Source organism: Schistocerca serialis, chromosome 6 (genome assembly GCF_023864345.2).
Source record: "Schistocerca serialis cubense isolate TAMUIC-IGC-003099 chromosome 6, iqSchSeri2.2, whole genome shotgun sequence".
Taxonomy (NCBI): domain Eukaryota; kingdom Metazoa; phylum Arthropoda; class Insecta; order Orthoptera; family Acrididae; genus Schistocerca; species Schistocerca serialis.
The window spans coordinates 444,856,088-444,873,386 of NC_064643.1; the positions used below are offsets into that span (position 1 = coordinate 444,856,088).

At 40.3% G+C, this 17,299-nt stretch overlaps 1 protein-coding gene across 1 annotated transcript in view; it reads right to left on the reverse strand.

Annotated features, from left to right (window-relative positions):
* Positions 1-11,769: 11,769 nt before the first annotated feature.
* Positions 11,770-17,299, reverse strand: part of LOC126484240 (cytochrome P450 6k1-like) — a 47,833-nt gene continuing 42,303 nt past the window's right edge. Inside the window, exon 4 of the mRNA XM_050107654.1 lies at positions 11,770-13,674. Within this exon, the coding sequence (XP_049963611.1) occupies positions 13,496-13,674 (179 nt within the window). The 3' untranslated portion in view covers positions 11,770-13,495. The remainder of the gene's footprint in view (positions 13,675-17,299) is intronic.

Here is a 17,299-nt window from a genome sequence, read left to right on the forward strand (position 1 = left end):
GTGTCATATTAATGTATTTTTCAAAGTATTTTCTCAAAGAGCTGTCTTCTGGTTATATATTTCTGCGTTATATACAATCTTTCATAGTTGTTCATGAGTCGACGCTGACCAGAACTGGTCGAAAACGCCTTCTCAGATTCTCTAAATGTCTTGCATGTTTCTGCTACGTTCAACGCCAATAGCCATGAGCAACCGCAAATGTGTAAAACCACAATCTAAATATTCTGTTCCGCCGTCCAAGACTTTGGAAGAACACTTCCAAATTTTCTAATAAAAAGACGGGCTGAATATTCTTTCTACTCTTCTATTAGATGAAGGATATTTCTTAGGATATTACGCACTGTGATCACGGGTATGTCCAGTGTTCGGGCAATTCTCTGTGTACTACACATTTGCGCACCACCACTCGTCTCCTCTTGCATTGCTGGAGCCGCTGCTTCCACTGACGTCAAATCAATTGGTTTCCTCCCTCTACCAGGTTGCACACTAAAAGAACCCGCCTTTTCGGATTTCCGAATCATTTTCTCCAGACTCACGGCAGTCATCGGACCAACGCCTTTCTTCAAATCATTCAGTGTCCGGAACTACTGCAGAGCGACGTGTGCCCAGTCATCATTCTTGTAACACAACTTTACAAGTGGAGCGCGATCCTGCATTGAGACACTCATGATGAACGTCGCAAACGCAAAAGAAGGAAAAGCCGTGTACCCGGCGTGTTTATAACAACTTAAATGGATTGTGCGCGTGACAGGTATTTTCATTTACGTATTCTGACACATACAGCGTCAGTTATTCATCAATTTTCACAGTATTTTTTTTCTTCTTCCATACGTTTTGCCTCCTCTCCGATAATATTTTGTTGCAATTTGACGTTATTCTGAGCAGTGGTGTTATTTCTACAGCGTTTTGAACTTTTAATTATAATAACGCTGTACATACTTATGTATATAAACTCAACCAACATAAGAAACATGTGACATTCCAATCAATGGTTAGAAAAAATACCCAAATGCGACAAGAATATAAGTGAATACCTGATTATGAGAAGCATAGGTGAAAAAAACAATGAATGTTCTGAAATGACAAAAAGCTCCCCCATTTGTAACTTGTAAAATATTATGGAGACAGATGTAAGTTTTGAGAATTTTGACTACATACAATTAAGGTTTTTCTTATTGCATTCGTGTTTTCACTGTGGGACAGTCATCTGACACAAAGCTTTACCTAATTTCTTCCTGATTATTTTATTTTGTGCTAAAAACTTTTCATAAATGGTTTTCTTATTTAAATATGTTGGTGCTTGAGGATTATTTATTTTAAAAACGATTGACATATACGGGTGTGTGGATAGTTTTCTTAAAAGTTCACATGTTGTGTTTTTTTCTTAAATGATTTTCTTTGCCTAAAATTAGTATAGTATCCATGATGGTTCACAAGTTATGTCTTTCCTTAATTTTTTTTCTCTAATTTTAAGAGAGAGGTCAAACTGGTTGCTATTTGTACAATCATCCAAGTGATTTGTGTACGGATTTTCTGCATTGAAAGTAACCGTAAGACTTCACAGGTTTTTTTTTTAATTTTCGTTAATATCTATGGATCTTGAAATGACAAATAATATTTTCATTTTTTGTGTTTAGAGTTTATGCCTGATTGGGAGCAAGGGATTGTAGAGATAAATTTAATACCTTATTAAACTATTTTCGTATAATATCATTCAAATATTGCAGAAAACAACTCATTTTGCTTAGTGCAAAATTATATCTATTCAGATAGTTGATTTTAAATGAAACAGAAGTAAATAACATAATAATTTCTCTTATTTGCTTTTGTATTTGCAAAGACTTGAAAATTAATTGGTTATTGCATTAAATAATTATCATCTTTTAGTACAATGGAGGCAGGGTGTAACACAGCAACTGCATTATGTAGTACTGTCTCAGTGTATCTACTCTATTTTTCACTTTCAGTTTCATTCAAAAACCTTTGAGAACATGTATGATAATAAAAGCGTAAGGGCTTCACTCACAATTAAACTGAAACAATTCACGCCGCCCATAAGGCGACTTGAATTGTCTAGTTTGCTTTATTATCCAAACAAATTTAAATGAGAATACTCTGTCACTGGACAGGCATATGTCCGAACGATCTGTGTAGAAGCCTCTGAATCACTTAGAGTGGACAGGCGCACCTGTTGGCATGGCGGAAGTGTTACGGTGTGTCAAGTGCGCGGGGAAGAAAAATTCCTCTAATAGCTTCTAGAACAAATCCAGCAAAGGAATTTTTTTCCCGTAGCAATAAAGCGTGGCGAATTGATATTTTTGCGGGGACCCTCGTACGACTTTGATATGCGATATTCCATGTTATTGTCGAAATGGCTGAAATCTTCTTAGTCTCTCAGGTTAAGAAAAATATAATTTAAGAATTATCTAAAGAAGGTGATTGAGGAAAGAGCCTGAGGAAACTCTATCCTCTCTTACTTTTCGTATTCTTTCATTTAGTTTCTAAATTGAGTGACTACCTGATTACTCATCGGCACGGAGGTATAGGTATGGTGGAGCTCTCGATGCAGGCAGTCACTTTTGGATCGTCACTGGGGCCAGACCCGTATCTGACCGTCCCTCCCCCTAAAATGTTCAGTTTATCCGGTCACCAGGTACTTTCAAAGTATAGAAGCTTTCGAGACACTGGTCCTAGTTTCTGAAACAACAGCTGGGTAGCGACAAGTTATCCTGCCATTAGTAATCACCAGTAAACGTGTATGCGAGCAAGGGACTTTTATTGTTTGGTACGAAGTTTCATTACACTGTGAGAAACTTTAGAGCAACGATAAAACCACGTACCGTAATCAAGATCCTGTCTACTGTCATGTCTAATACATTTGATGCATGGCTTCGCTTTCCGGTATGTCTTCAAAATTAGAGTGCATAAGACGGCCGACTGGTCGAGTGTGTGTAATAGAATCTTAATTGATTGTTTCCTGTCTCAATATGTGGGCAAGCGAGTCCAATTGTAGATTCATTATTAAAAAAAACCTTGTGGCAGTGCAAAATTACATTTATGATTACTCTGAGTGAAACCGGTATCCAAGCTCCACATGTCTCTGATACAGACGTACTGTTCTAGAAGCAACTAACGTATATCAAATTTATCTAAGCAGTAGGAACTGATTCATAGTGAAGAGTAATATGACCAGGAATGGTGGATGCATCAGCATTTGACGTCAATCGTGTGCTCTCGGATTCAACAATGTCTGCCAAGTACTATTATAACAGCAATCTTTGCAGATGTAACATGTGCTTTCTTAGAGGACAATTAATTACATTTCAGTCATCATGGTAGAGCCGTTTCTTTATTTACAACGAACCTTTTCATTTCCAAAACTACTTTATTTATTTGTCCCTCCCACAAGAGAGTACAGTGAGCGGAATACCAGGACGATCTTTGAGGGCAACATAATCTTCGTGAAGCAGGAAGGTCGTGTTTTATGGTGCTCGTAACACTCCACAAACGTTTCGGTTTGACATTTGACAGCGTGTTCTTGGGTAGTTAAGCTAACGGTTTAAGCCATAAAAGAAATCAGATTTTTTGAAACTCCTTATGTGGTTTCCCCCCTTAAGAGAGCGGCCCACGTCATAGCGGACAGGCTTTCCTTAATGCGAGCATTAATATATCCTCAGAAATTTGCGATATTCATTTCCGAATAATGCATAGATTATACTTTGCAGATGCTTACTTTTTTAGATAGTTTATAGACCGCATCCTTCTAAAAATGTTAGTTGATAGCAAAACAAAGAAAACATGGAGCAAGTTCATATGTGTTACTTTTAAAATTATTTTAATTGTAATCAGATCCATTGCAAATGTCTTATTAATCACTCTTTCAATTGGAAACCGATCAAAGGAAACGGGAATAAGGCCAAAATGTCCAGTCACGGTGATTCGAGTAGAAGGTTTAACCTGTGCTAATGCTAAAATATCCAGTCAGGGTGATTCGAGAAGAAGATTAAACAGATTGAGTTCCGTCTGCGGTATCTGCGTCCCATTGTTGTGACAGGAGTTTCGTGGCTTCACTGGTGCTCCCGGATGTAAACCCGTACTGTCAGCCAGTTATTTTAGCTGCAGATGAGATCTGATAAGTGGATATCTGAAGCATGGCAATCTGGTTTCACTGTTTTTGGGTTCTCGTTAGCACCGCAAAGACGCCTGCGGAACGACACCGTATGAACAATCGACCGTGTAATACGTATTTACCGTGTATATCGGCAGCAGTGGCCTGGGCTAAATTGGGGCGTTCTTAACGGTACAATCTGTCTAGTCTGATAAACGCTCCATAGGTCATTTGTATTGGCTTCAGCTGTGTTTGTATATCAGACACGAAATATCTTTTGTCGTTATTTTCAACATTTATTCCATGACAATGACATATACTTGGTCATGTGAGAGAAATCATGAGTTGGATTACCTCCAGCTGATAACACAAGGGTTCTGATTTTGTATTTATTTGAAGTTTACCTGACGTTTTTATCCATTGCTATCGTCTGGTATCGATACCCTTATCCATCGTGCACATCTGACCATATCCCAGTTTACTTTGAGTTTATTCCGACCATTACGTATCCAATTGACGTAGCCTGAGATCTTAACCAGCTTATAGCATTACTTATTGCTACGAAAAATATATTCGAATCTACAGCAACCTTAGCTGCATCTTCCACTACATTCTAAACGATATTCCAATGCCTTTTGAGATCAGAGATTTTGTCTGACCTCACTGTCACTGTATTTTGCGTGTCTTATGTTAAACGAGACATTAAAAAATAGAAGGTGTCTCTAACCTTCTTGCATATTGAAATCCTCTTTATTTATATCTTAATATCGTTCATTGTCAGTACTGTTGCTTCATATTCTGATAATCTGTTAGTGTCTCCTAGAGCGTACCTATCAAATAATGAGACATAAGGGTTATCATTATTTTTCTACTGCCCTTTCTTGTGTCCTTGTTGTGAATTCTCGCGGTGGAAGGCAAACAGAATGAGTAAAAGAAATATACCTCTTCTTTCACCCCAACGAAATGTTACAGAAAATGTATATTTAGAGCACAACATACTAGTATGTTCGATGAAATTCCGCTTAACACATTTTCCATGTCCGCTCAGTCGGTTTATGAGCATATTCTTGAAGAACCTGTCAGTTGTAATTCTCACTTACATACTTTTGACAATAATGATTAGAGACGAGATTAACAGCAGATTTTTGTTTCCATCCCAGCAAGACGAAGACTCATACAGTTGTCATCATGCGTATAAGCTTTAATACGTCATAGAGTGACAAACATAGAAGTAAATACAATATACAGCAGCATCAACACTAAATTACTGTAGAATCAAATGAGAAGCTGTCTGCTATTCTCACAAGGAGCAGTATTAAAGATAATATTTTTCCAGGTATACATGCCAACTATCTCCGCAGATGACGAAGAGATTGAAGAAATGTATATCTGCGATAAAACAAATTGTGCAGATAGTGAAGGGAGACGAAAGGTTGATAGTCATGGGGGACTGGAATCCGATTGCAGGAAAAGGAAGAGAAGGAAAAGAGCTATGTGAATATGGAATGGGGGTAAGGAATGAAAGAGTAAGCCGCCTTGTAGAATTTTGCACAGGGCATAACTTAATCATAGGTAACAGTGGGTGTAAGAATCATGAAAGAAGGTTGTATACGTGGAAGAGGCCTGGGGACAATGGAAGGTGTCAGATAGATTATACAATGGTAAGACAGAGATTTAGGAATCAGGTTTTAAATCATAAGACATTGCCTGTGGCAGATGTGGTCTCTGACCATAATCTATTGGTTATGAACTGCAGATTAAAACTGAAGAAACTGAAAAAAGACGGAAATTTATGAAGACGGGACTCGGATAAACTGAAAGAAGCAGAGGTTATAGAAAGTTTCGGAGAGAGCATTAGGGAACGATTGAAAAGAACGGGGGAAAGTAATACAGTAGAAGAAGAATGGGTAGCTCTGTGCGATGAAATAGTGAAGGCAGCAGAGGAAAAATTAGGTAAAAAGACGAGTGCTAGTAGAAATTCTTGGGTAACAGAAGTGATCTTGAATTTAATTGATCAATGCAGAAAATATAAAAATGCAGTAAATGAAGCAGGCATAAGGGGATACAAACATCTCAAAAATGAGATCAACGCGAAGTGCAAAATGGCTAATCAGGCATGGCTAGAGGTTAAATTTAAGGATGTAGAGGCATATGTCACTAGTGGTAAGATTGATACTGCATACAGGAAAATTAAAGAGACCTTTGGAGGAAAGAGAACCACTTGTATGAATATCGAGAGCTGAGAGGGAATACCAGTTCTAAGCAAAGAAGAGAAAGCAGAAAGGTGGAAGGAGTGTATAGAGGGTCTATACAAGGGCGATGTACTTGACGTCAATATTGTGGAAATGGAAGAGGACGTAGATAAAGATGAAATGGGAGGTATGACACTGCTTGAAGAGCTTGACAGAGCTCTAAAAGACCTAAGTCGAAGCAAGAAAACGGGAGTAGACAACATTTCATTAGAACTACTGATATCCTCGGGAGAGTCAGCCATGATAAAACTCTGCCATCTGGTGAGCAAGATGTAAGAGACAGCGAAATACCCTCAGAATTCAAGAAGAATATAATAAATCTAATCCTAAAGAAAGCAGGTGTTGACAGGTGTGAAAATTACGGACTATCCGTTCAATAAGTCTCGGCTGCAAAATACTAACACTAATTCTTTACAGACGAATGGAAAAACTGATAGAAGCTAATCTCGGGACAGATTAGTTCCGAAGGAATGTAGGAACACGCGAGGCAGTACTGACCCCGCGACTTCTCATAGAAGATAGGTTACGGAATGGCAAACCTACGTTTCTAGCATTTGCAAACTTAGAGAAAGCTTTTGACAATGTTGACTGGAATACTCTCTTTCGAACTCTGAAGGTGGCAGAGGTCAAATAAAGGGAGCGAAAGGCTATTTACAACTTGTACAGAAACCACATGGCGGTTATAAGAGTCGTGAGGCATGAAAGGGAAGCAGTGGTTGGGAAGGAAGTGAGGCAAGGTTGTAGCCTATCCCTGATGTTATTCAACCTATATATTGACAAGCAGTAAAGGAACCAAAAGAAACATTTGGAGTAAGAATTAAAATCCATGGAGAAGAAATTAAAACTTCGAGGTTTGCCGATGACATTGTAATTCTATCAGAGACAGCAAAGGACCTGGAAGAGCAGCTAAACGGAATGGACGGTGACTTGAATGGAGGATATAAGATGAACTTCAACAAAAGAAAAACGAGGATATTGGAATGTTGTCGAATTAAATCAGATGATGCTGAGGGAATTAGGTTAATAAATAGTTAATAAAGTAGTAAACGAGTTTTGCTATTTGGGGGAGCAAAATATCTGATGATGGTCGAAGTAGAGAGGATATAAAATGTAGACTGGCAATGGCAAGGAAAGCGTCCCTGAAGAAGAGAAGTTTGTTAATATCGAGTATAGATTTAGGTGCCAGGAAGTCGTTTCTGAAAGTATTTGTATGGAGTGTAGCCATGTATTGAAGTGAAATATGGACGATAAATAGTTTAGACAAGAAGAGAATAGAAGCTTTCTAAATGTGGTGCTACAGAAGAATGCTGAAGATTAGACGGGTAAATCCCGTAACTAATGAGGAGGTATTGAATAGAAATGGGGAGAAGAGGAATTTGTTGCACAACTTGATTAGAAGAAGGGATCGGTTGGTAGGACATCTCCTGAGGCAGCAAGGGATCTCCAATTTAGCATTGTAGGGCAGCGTTGAGGGCAAAAATTGAAGAGGGAGATCAAGAGATGAATACCTTCAGCATTTTCAGAAGGATCTCGGTTGCAGTAGGTACTTGGAGATGGTTCAAATGGCTCTGAGCACTATGGGACTCAACTGCCGTGGTCATTAGTCCCCTAGAACTTAGAACTGGTTAAACCTAACTAACCTAAGGACATCACAAACATCCATGCCCGAGGCAGGATTCGAACCTGCGACCGTAGCGGTCTTGCGGTTTCAGACTGCAGCGCCTTTAACCGCACGGCCACTTCGGCCGGCACTTGGAGATGAAGAAGCTTGCACAGGATAGAGTAGAATCGAGAGCTGCATCAAACCAGTCTCAGGACTAAAGACCACAACAACAACAACATTACCAGGTCTTTTAAGCGCAGCGGTTTGGTGACACATCTTGGCAAACAGAAACCTTTGGTGACCAGTCATTGTAGTAGATGGGTTGTATAGCACTGTATTCGTTCAAGCAGCGTCTTCTTTATCGCGCCGACCCGAGTGGCCGATCGGTTCTAGGCGCTACAGTTTGGAACCGCGCGGCCGCTACGGTCGCATGTTCGAATCCTGCCTCGGGCATGGATGTGTGTGATGTCCTTAGGTTAGTTGGGTTTAAGTAGTTCTAAGTTCTAGGGGACTGATGACCACAGCAGTTAAGTCCCATAGTGCTCGTAGCCATTTGAACCATTTTTCTTTATCGCAGCCGCACAACGTGTACGTGACTGGACGAGTACTGTGTAGGTGTTTCCTGTAACAGCCGTAGCTGAAGATGTGGCTCCTCAAAGTTGTAAGTAGGCTGTTTATGTGTTTGTATGTATCGATTTGCATTAATAACTCTGAGAGCGCTGTGCGCACTCTGTGGGAGACACTGTTGCTGGTCGGACTAGCAGTCGGAGGTGAACAGCCGGCGGTGATGGAAGTTGGATGTAATTTGCCAGTAGTGATGAAGGTTAGAGGTTAATAATTAGCATTGTTGGATGCTTGTAGCATTAGCGCGAGTGGACGGCCTGAATGTATATCCGTTATTGAGATTTACTACTGATGATTACATAATTTTTTTTTGAACTGGTTGTCACTTCATTAAGGTAAAATCTTTCCTTTGCTAACCACGTGCCTATCAGTAGCTAGGGCCTTCAGTAGTTAGAATCTTTTATTCAGCTGGCAGTATTGGTGCTGTTTTCGCTAGATTGTCTACCGTTTCTTTGCCAGGAATACTACATTGTACTTCTACCCAGCATGTGGTAAATTCCTGATACCAAATTATTATTTTTAAAATCACATTCATTATGTCATATGTTGCTGGATGGTTGGGTCACTCGGCTGTGCTGGTATTTTCGTAGTTCTAGCGGTGATATGGATTTAAAAAAGGGTGGCGAACTTATAACCTATGTGCTTCTCGGTGTATTGAGGAGTTCGTACTGCAGCGAAATGCTTGACTCTCATAGTGGTTAGTTCCTTAGATAGTTTCAGTCTTATTCCATTATGACCGCTGCTGCCCCAGTAAACACATCCACATCCATCTTAATTCTTGGAAGCGCCACTGTAGATGAACCTTGTTTCTATGTTGGAAGAGAGCTCCTTCAGAAGCACTCATCCTTTCTAAATAACCACAGCCGAAGTCCAGGTGTAATACACTGGTATGGTAATCCAGTGTAGAATTACATTTATGCAGACAAGCTTCTTTTGATAAATGAATTGGTATGCATTTATGCAGCAACGAGAGGAGGATGAATTTTGTTTTGCCAGTATCTATGTTTGTAGTACAACTCTGTTAAAGTATAGTACATACTCCGACCGTTTTAGTAAAACCTTCATACTCATGGGAAACCAATTTGCTTCGTTTAAAAGAGCGCCCACAGGCATACCTCTTGTTCCTTGTACAATCGTCTTTGGAAATGACTCCAAAAAAAAGATCAACATAATCCATGTGTGGACGTTCTAAGGTATGATACAGTTTTAGTCCAATGTCTGCATGCACTCCCAGCTTCCACGTATAATAGCAGAGAAACTAGCTGAGAGCTTTTCACAGTTTACTACGTCTTCTGTAAATGTGGTCGATATGGGATATAAGATATTTGACTTCTTGCAGGAAATCATTGTTCTGTTTTGGACACACTTTTGCTTTTGAAATAAACACTTTGTTTCACGCTTTTACGCTGTTCGTTAATGTCGCCTCCTTGGGAATTTTCGAGGTACCTCAGTCGCAGTGAAGTACTATTTTCAGTGATATCCTCTAGTTCGTGTCACACTAAGCAATATTGAAGTTAGACATTACCCATGCAGAAATCAACCACAGGTAGGAGGCAGTGAGAGAGAACAAGTTACTCTTTCACCTATTTTTTACACGGAAAATTAATAAGATTACATTACAACCTGACACACCTTGGGCGAGACTCCATAAAGTTAACATCTGGAGCAAAAATCGATGGAGCCTGGTAGGGCACTAAAAGCATGAGGTGTATTTATGATTCCTAGCCCATAGAAATGGCATGTTGGGAGTTGGAAGCAATTGGTGGTGAGCCCATCCCTTTGTAAATCTTGCCAGACAGGCCCGCAGCCACACAGGGCAGACAGGGCAGCCCGTCATCAAGACAGGACTCCAGCAGAAGAATGCCACACTACCTGCCATGGCACCAGCAGACGCCTGGGCTGGGGCGACAGTCTGAAGGAATGCGTCTACGCAGTGGAGTCATAAGCTGGGCATTGTGTGCAGAGCCATGCATACTAAGAATTCATCTGTTTTCGTTTTCGTCGATAGTGCAAATAGGCCAGTGAACCACTTCCCTCAGCCCCCTCGGTTGTATAAGAAAAATCAGGCGTCTGAGAAACGATTGGAAATAGAATCTTTATTACACCTCATAGCTGCCCGCCCCCGGTAGCTGAGTGGCCAGCGCGACAGACTGTCAATCTTGAGGGCCCGGGTTCGATTGTTTGTCTCTACGTGTATATCACATCTACCAATTTCTGCCCCATTCATATAATTCCTTCGTGGTGTGTGCTTCCCTCTCTCTCTATCTTTTTTTTTTTTTTTTTTCAAACAAATGTTAATAAATGAAAGTTTGTCTCTACCTCATTGCATCTCTTCTTTTAATTACCATTACATCCATCAATAACTTTAACGTTATGCAACGCAAGCGAAGCAGTTCGTGCACCTTCAGCGTGCCAACAACACGCGCCGAGCGAAATATCTCGGGCGGACAATAACAGTGGAGTTTTGGGCAAAGTCAGATTACCGTCCCCAGTTACAACGGCTGCACAATACGGTGCGTCGGCGGTAGGCCACACATTTAAAGTCTTCTTTGCGCGCCGTCTATGGAATTAAGTCATCGTACATGTGTCATCAATGCAAAGTAAAGAGTGCACTAAAGAAGTTTTATTTTCATGTGTAACTAAGTTTTGTAAAGTGATTTATGGACAAATATCACACACATACCCGAGGGAGGAGTCGAACCTCCGATGTGGGGAGCCGCGTGAACCGTGTCAAGGCGCCCTATACCACATCGCTACCTCGTGAGTGCCCCTCTAAACCGAAGCCTGTGCTCTCATTCTTCAGGCCCATACTTACCTCATTACCATTCAAAAAGATGTACTGCTACCTCTAGTTTGGTTAGTTACTTAGAAAGGATTCCGCTGAAAATGCGAAAAAAAAGAAAAGCATTGATATATTTCATCATGGTTTGTTTAACATTTGCAAGTTTCAGAAAGCGTCATTAGCGGCAAATTTTGAGTAAAACCTCCATTTCTCTTGTTAACATTTTAAAGTTTGCTCCTTTAACCAAAACACAGCAGAGTGTACACTATGCCACCCAACTAACATGTTGTGCAGACGCAATTGCGAGAGAGTTCCAAAATCATGGTTTACTAAATTTTTTACGTAGGGGGGAATGAGGGAAAAGTGAGGTCAATAGGTTATGAGAAAGCACATCCTCAGATCAAAAATAAACGTTTAATGTCTTCACTTATACAGCTCTAAAACCCACAGCATTTTTCGTTCCACGAGCTATCGATGACCCTTCAAAATTACATTCTTTTACAGAAAAAGTATGGAATAACATGGTAGATAATCAAATTTTGAATAGTAACCATATGGCAAAATACTCTTTTCTCACCGAGCTAGGTGGCGCAGTGGTTAGCACACTGGACTCGCATTCGGGAGGACGACGATTCAATCCCGCGTCCAGCCTTCCTGATTTAGGCTTTCCGTGATTTCCCTAAATCGCTCCAGGCAAGTGCCGGGATGGTTGCTTTGAAAGGGCGCGGCCGACTTCCTTCCCTAATCTGATGAGACCGATGACCTCGCTGTTTGGTGTCCTACCCAAACAACCCCAGCAAACTCTCTTGTCTGCATGCAACTTCCGTATCTCAAACAGTTTATGAAGTATCTTGATTGTTCTGGATATTTCTTTCTGACTTTATCATTGTCAAATTTTTTTTATTTTTTATTTTTGAGGTTGGTGACAGAAAGAGATCTCCACCCAAGTCTACAGAAAAATTCAATATGCTAGCTCAAGGAAGAACGCAGCACCATTTTGTGTAATACTATGCACCAAACGCAGAATCATACCGACTTCTATTTTTCATTGCAAACTCCTCCGAATTTCACTCAGTGTCTGACTTAAATGCAAATATCACAATGACTATGGCCATTAACGAAATGATGGGCATGTCGTCGTGAGCCTCGACTCTGTAATCGCGGCGTGTAGCAGTCCGGCCGAAAGCAGGCAGTGTCGGCTTCTCGTTCTGAACAAATGAATGAAATTGCCCAGCGCCTTGGATGAAAATTGCTCACTGCGCATTGGCCACCATATCCTGCATGGACTCTGCTGCTGGCTGTTCTTGTACCAAGAACAGTTAACGAAGTAAAATGCTGTACTTGTCTTCCTCTGTGTGCCTTTCAAAGTTTTACTTAGCCATAAAGCTATTTAAACCATAACACTGGCATATTTCTGTCACTTTCTGAGTACTATTTATGAAGACTATTGGTAAATATTTTGCTGTGATAGTTACATATCATGCATTATGTGCATGTTTTAGTATATTTCAACCAGATCTGTATCTTGTTGAACGGTAGGTTCGTTAGGCATGTTCGTATAGACTGAAACCACCCGTGGTTTATTAAATGCACCTATAATAACAATTGTAGCGATTTTCTTGACGTTCATATCAATCAGCTGTAGACGCACAACGTGGTCAAGGCCACAACACAGGCAGTGTCAATGTTTACAGCGGTACACAGCAGGAAAAAAACCAACCATGTATATGTTCCAACCAACAGACTGAAGAGACATCAGGTATGAAAATACACTAGGTTTCAAGTGCGGAAAGAACTTGAACGCTTCTCCCTGACATGCAGAAGGAACATGGTAAGTAAGCGATAGGCATTGCTAGACAAACTTTCTATAGAGAAATAAATATCAAACTTTAGAGTGATATCAGTGTTCACAAACACTCTGCACAATACAGGAAAAGCGATGATATCTGTTGTGAGACCAGCAGTATCAGTCACTGTCACTGTCCACTATCTCAAACATCACAGTCTAATTAATAAAATAGCGTTTATATTCCATTACAGGGAAGAGCTAATATTGGATCCGCTTTTCATGTAAACAATGGGTGTGGAGACGTTCCTGCAGAACTGCTCACAGCAGCTGGAGATCTTCAGCACGCAGGGACTTGCCACCGCTCCAACCTCAGGTGGATTCCGCCGACTGGTGTCAGCGCTACGGTGTTTGGAGCCATGCGTAGCTTCGACTGCTTGTCTCCGACGGGCAGAATGTCAAATATTGACAGCAGATGTACTATCGCCGTCTTTACCTGCATCAACCCGAAACGCATGCCTGCAACAAAATAAGAAATCACTTTGATGTAGCCGTGAATGATAATGTAACAATCTTCAAATATCGCACTGTGTCAAGAAAATTCATTTCATTTGACTTCCTTCATAAACTATAATGAATTTCTAAATAATTCTGTCCACAGAAGGAGCGTTCATTCACCCCAGGCCTAGAGAGATATCTGGAGAACAAAGACGAAGAAATCCTGTAGTAAAAGTGTTTTAATCCGTATATAGTTGCAAATTCACTACTACTTGTCTGATGTTATCATTTGCTATTGTCGAGTCTGAGAGTTATTGGTACTTGGCTGTCTTATTTATTAATAGTTTTGATGGTTATACCTTGAAGCTACCTCTTACTGCTTGCTAAGGCTAGTGAAAATGGGTTATCTTTTACGTTATACCCCAATTAATTAAATAATTAATATTAATTAACTTTCCTCACTCGGATTAATTGAAATAATGTACAATGGGTAACACCCACTGACAATGTCATCAGCCAACACATTCAGTTAGGGGGAGGGGATAGAGATTTGCTTTCGCCCATAAACATTTATTCCTCAACTCATGATTCTTTATTATTCTGAAATTAAATTACTTCAGGTGTTTAATTACTCACTTCTACATCTACATTTATACTCCGCAAGCCACCCAACGGTGTGTGGCGGAGGGCACTTTACGTGCCACTGTCATTACCTCCCTTTCCTGTTCCAGTCGCGTATGGTTCGCGGGAAGAACGACTGTCTGAAAGCCTCCGTGCGCGCTCTAATCTCTCTAATTTTACATTCGTGATCTCCTCGGGAGGTATAAGTAGGGGGAAGTAATATATTCGATACCTCATCCAGAAACGCACCCTCTCGAAACCTGGCGAGCAAGCTACACCGCGATGCAGAGCTCCTCTCTTGCAGAGTCTGCCACTTGAGTTTGTTAAACATCTCCGTAACGCTATCACGGTTACCAAATAACCCTGTGACGAAACGCGCCGCTCTTCTTTGGATCTTTTCTATCTCCTCCGTCAACCCGATCTGGTACGGATCCCACACTGATGAGCAATACTCAAGTATAGGTCGAACGAGTGTTTTGTAACCCACCTCCTTTGTTGATGGACTACATTTTCTAAGGACTCTCCCAATGAATCTCAACCTGGTACCCGCCTTACCAACAATCAATTTTATATGATCGTTCCACTTCAAATCGTTCCGCACGCATACTCCCAGATATTTTACAGAAGTGACTGCTACCAGTGTTTGTTCCGCTGTCATATAATCATACAATAAAGGATCCTTTGAATCAGATACAATCGGCTATTGGGAATTTACTCTGTTTGGGAAGAAATGAAGGTTTCCATCATATCAAGAGCAACACGGAGATGTTGCTGTACAGAATACATTTCTCAAGTTGACAGTCATATTATAATTTCATCTCCCCTTCTCATTGCGATTGTTATATCTGCAAGGATAGATGTAATAATTACCAGTTGGGATTGGTATTGGTGTCCTACGGGTAATATAAGATGTAATACTATTAGGTAGCAGGAGGGTTTCATATAACGCAAACTTTCTCATCTCGCAACACACAGTTCTCACTGGCTTGCTACATATTCTCTATGTTAACCACTGCAAGCTGAATATCGCTGCAGTTGAAAGACTAAGCATCGATCAGCAGAGTGCGGTTCTGACTATGAGATCTCATAACAAAGTATCGGCACTCGAGAGCTATCGTTCTTCTTGAGGGGTTAAGGAAGGCATCAGTCAATAGAAAACTGCTCTTCATTGCATTAACAAGGAACTTAATGAAATATAAGCTTAATAATCACTTTATAGAAATTATTCAAACACGAATTGGCTCTACGATGACACTCATAGTTTATGCTAAATATAGCTAACTGAAATGAGCTACCATCACAGTCTTGAAACTTAAGAAATTCAATTACTCAAAATTCAGGCGCAATTCACCACATAGTAATGATTGCATAGCCAAGCTGTAATGATTCTGATATTCACTGAACTAGTACTGCATCCTGAATCCCTGTACAGTGCACAAAGTATACGTGCCCACACGTGGCAGACCATTTGGTACCGCCACCCACAAAGAAAACAAGGTAACTAATCATCATTAATCAATAAAAATACACTCACTTGGCTGCTGTTTTTGTTAGGAGTGACTGAACATTAATAAACAACACACACTAGTGACTATGGCTCAGTGCGAACTGGCTTCCAATGTTTGCGTGAAAGCCGTGATTCCAAAGCAAGTCCAAAAAAAATAAGAAAAATACATATTCACAAAACGATAATGTAAAATTATCACAAGACTGTCTACATCCGATCCAATAAGAGTTCCAATTACAACAAATGCTCTTACACAGATAAGGCGATTTCTCAAGGTCAGTCTCCATTACCAACAGGGTTCCAAACGGTTATTCATATCGGAGTCACAAAGAAAACCCAAGAAATGGTGAAACTGATCCCTTTAAACTACTCTGATTAATCTTCAAACATATACGAAACAATTATTAGCGGTTGGTGACAGCCCATAAAACTTTTAAATTTTGTAGCCCTAGACTCCTTTGTACATTAAGCTCGAAGTGCACTCATCACTGTCACACAAAGAACGGATCATTAAAACCAAATGAAATTTATGAAGCGGTACATATAACTGAATCATTTTATCCGCTCGCTTGACTGAAGACTTTTAATTATTGGTTTCCAAACATAAATGTTGCCTCGGTGGGAGCCAGCATCACACTAACTGTCGTGGCTAGACTATTACAATCACCTAAATGAAAAAAAAAACCCACAAACATTTCTCTCTCTCTCTCTCTCTCTCTCTCTACTTTGACTTTAACTAACACGTTTCGAGCCTGATCCATGATAATATAGCTCATTTTCATATAAGTATCCTACCATACCGGTACACCCGATGTGGAAACATCTGCACATTGTGCCCTACAACTGTACAGTGCGTAAAATGTTGCACCCCGGGACCAACATCTTCCAAGCTGCACCACTTGGGGGGAAGAAGTCTCCTACTGACGGAGCTTCCTGAAACCCTCTAAAAAGTCGATACGTTCTGAAACCCTCTGCAAACCTCTTTGCTCAATCTTGTCCACAGAGTTCTCTTCCACCACCCTCTAATCATCTCTGGTTAGTTCTATCTTTTCTACAACCAAAACAATCACACTGTCATTCATGGGAAAGGAAAGAGAGGACTAACGGGAAGTGACTAGTAAGATAAAACACTATTGACATGCATTCTCAGATCCAAATCGGTATCGAGTGCGCGAATTTTTTTACGTACCTTCTCCTTATGCTACCACAAACTACTATCGTCCGTGTAATGAATTCTTTTATTTCCAGCCCAACGGGCTTAAATGCAGTGTAGGAACAATACCGCTGCAAGATGTCCGGTAGAATTACGATCACTGGTCTGGTATAGACGCCAACCTGAGTGTGGTTCCCGGGATGTTTTAAAACAACTGCGCTTACAAACGACAAAAATTTTTAATACTGTTAAACAACTTGCTAGTTTAAATAAGCCTTAAGTACGAAATTCGACAACAAAAGCTTGGAAATATACATACTTTACTTGGTGACTGAATGGAAATTTAACATTGGGTTTCTGTTTAG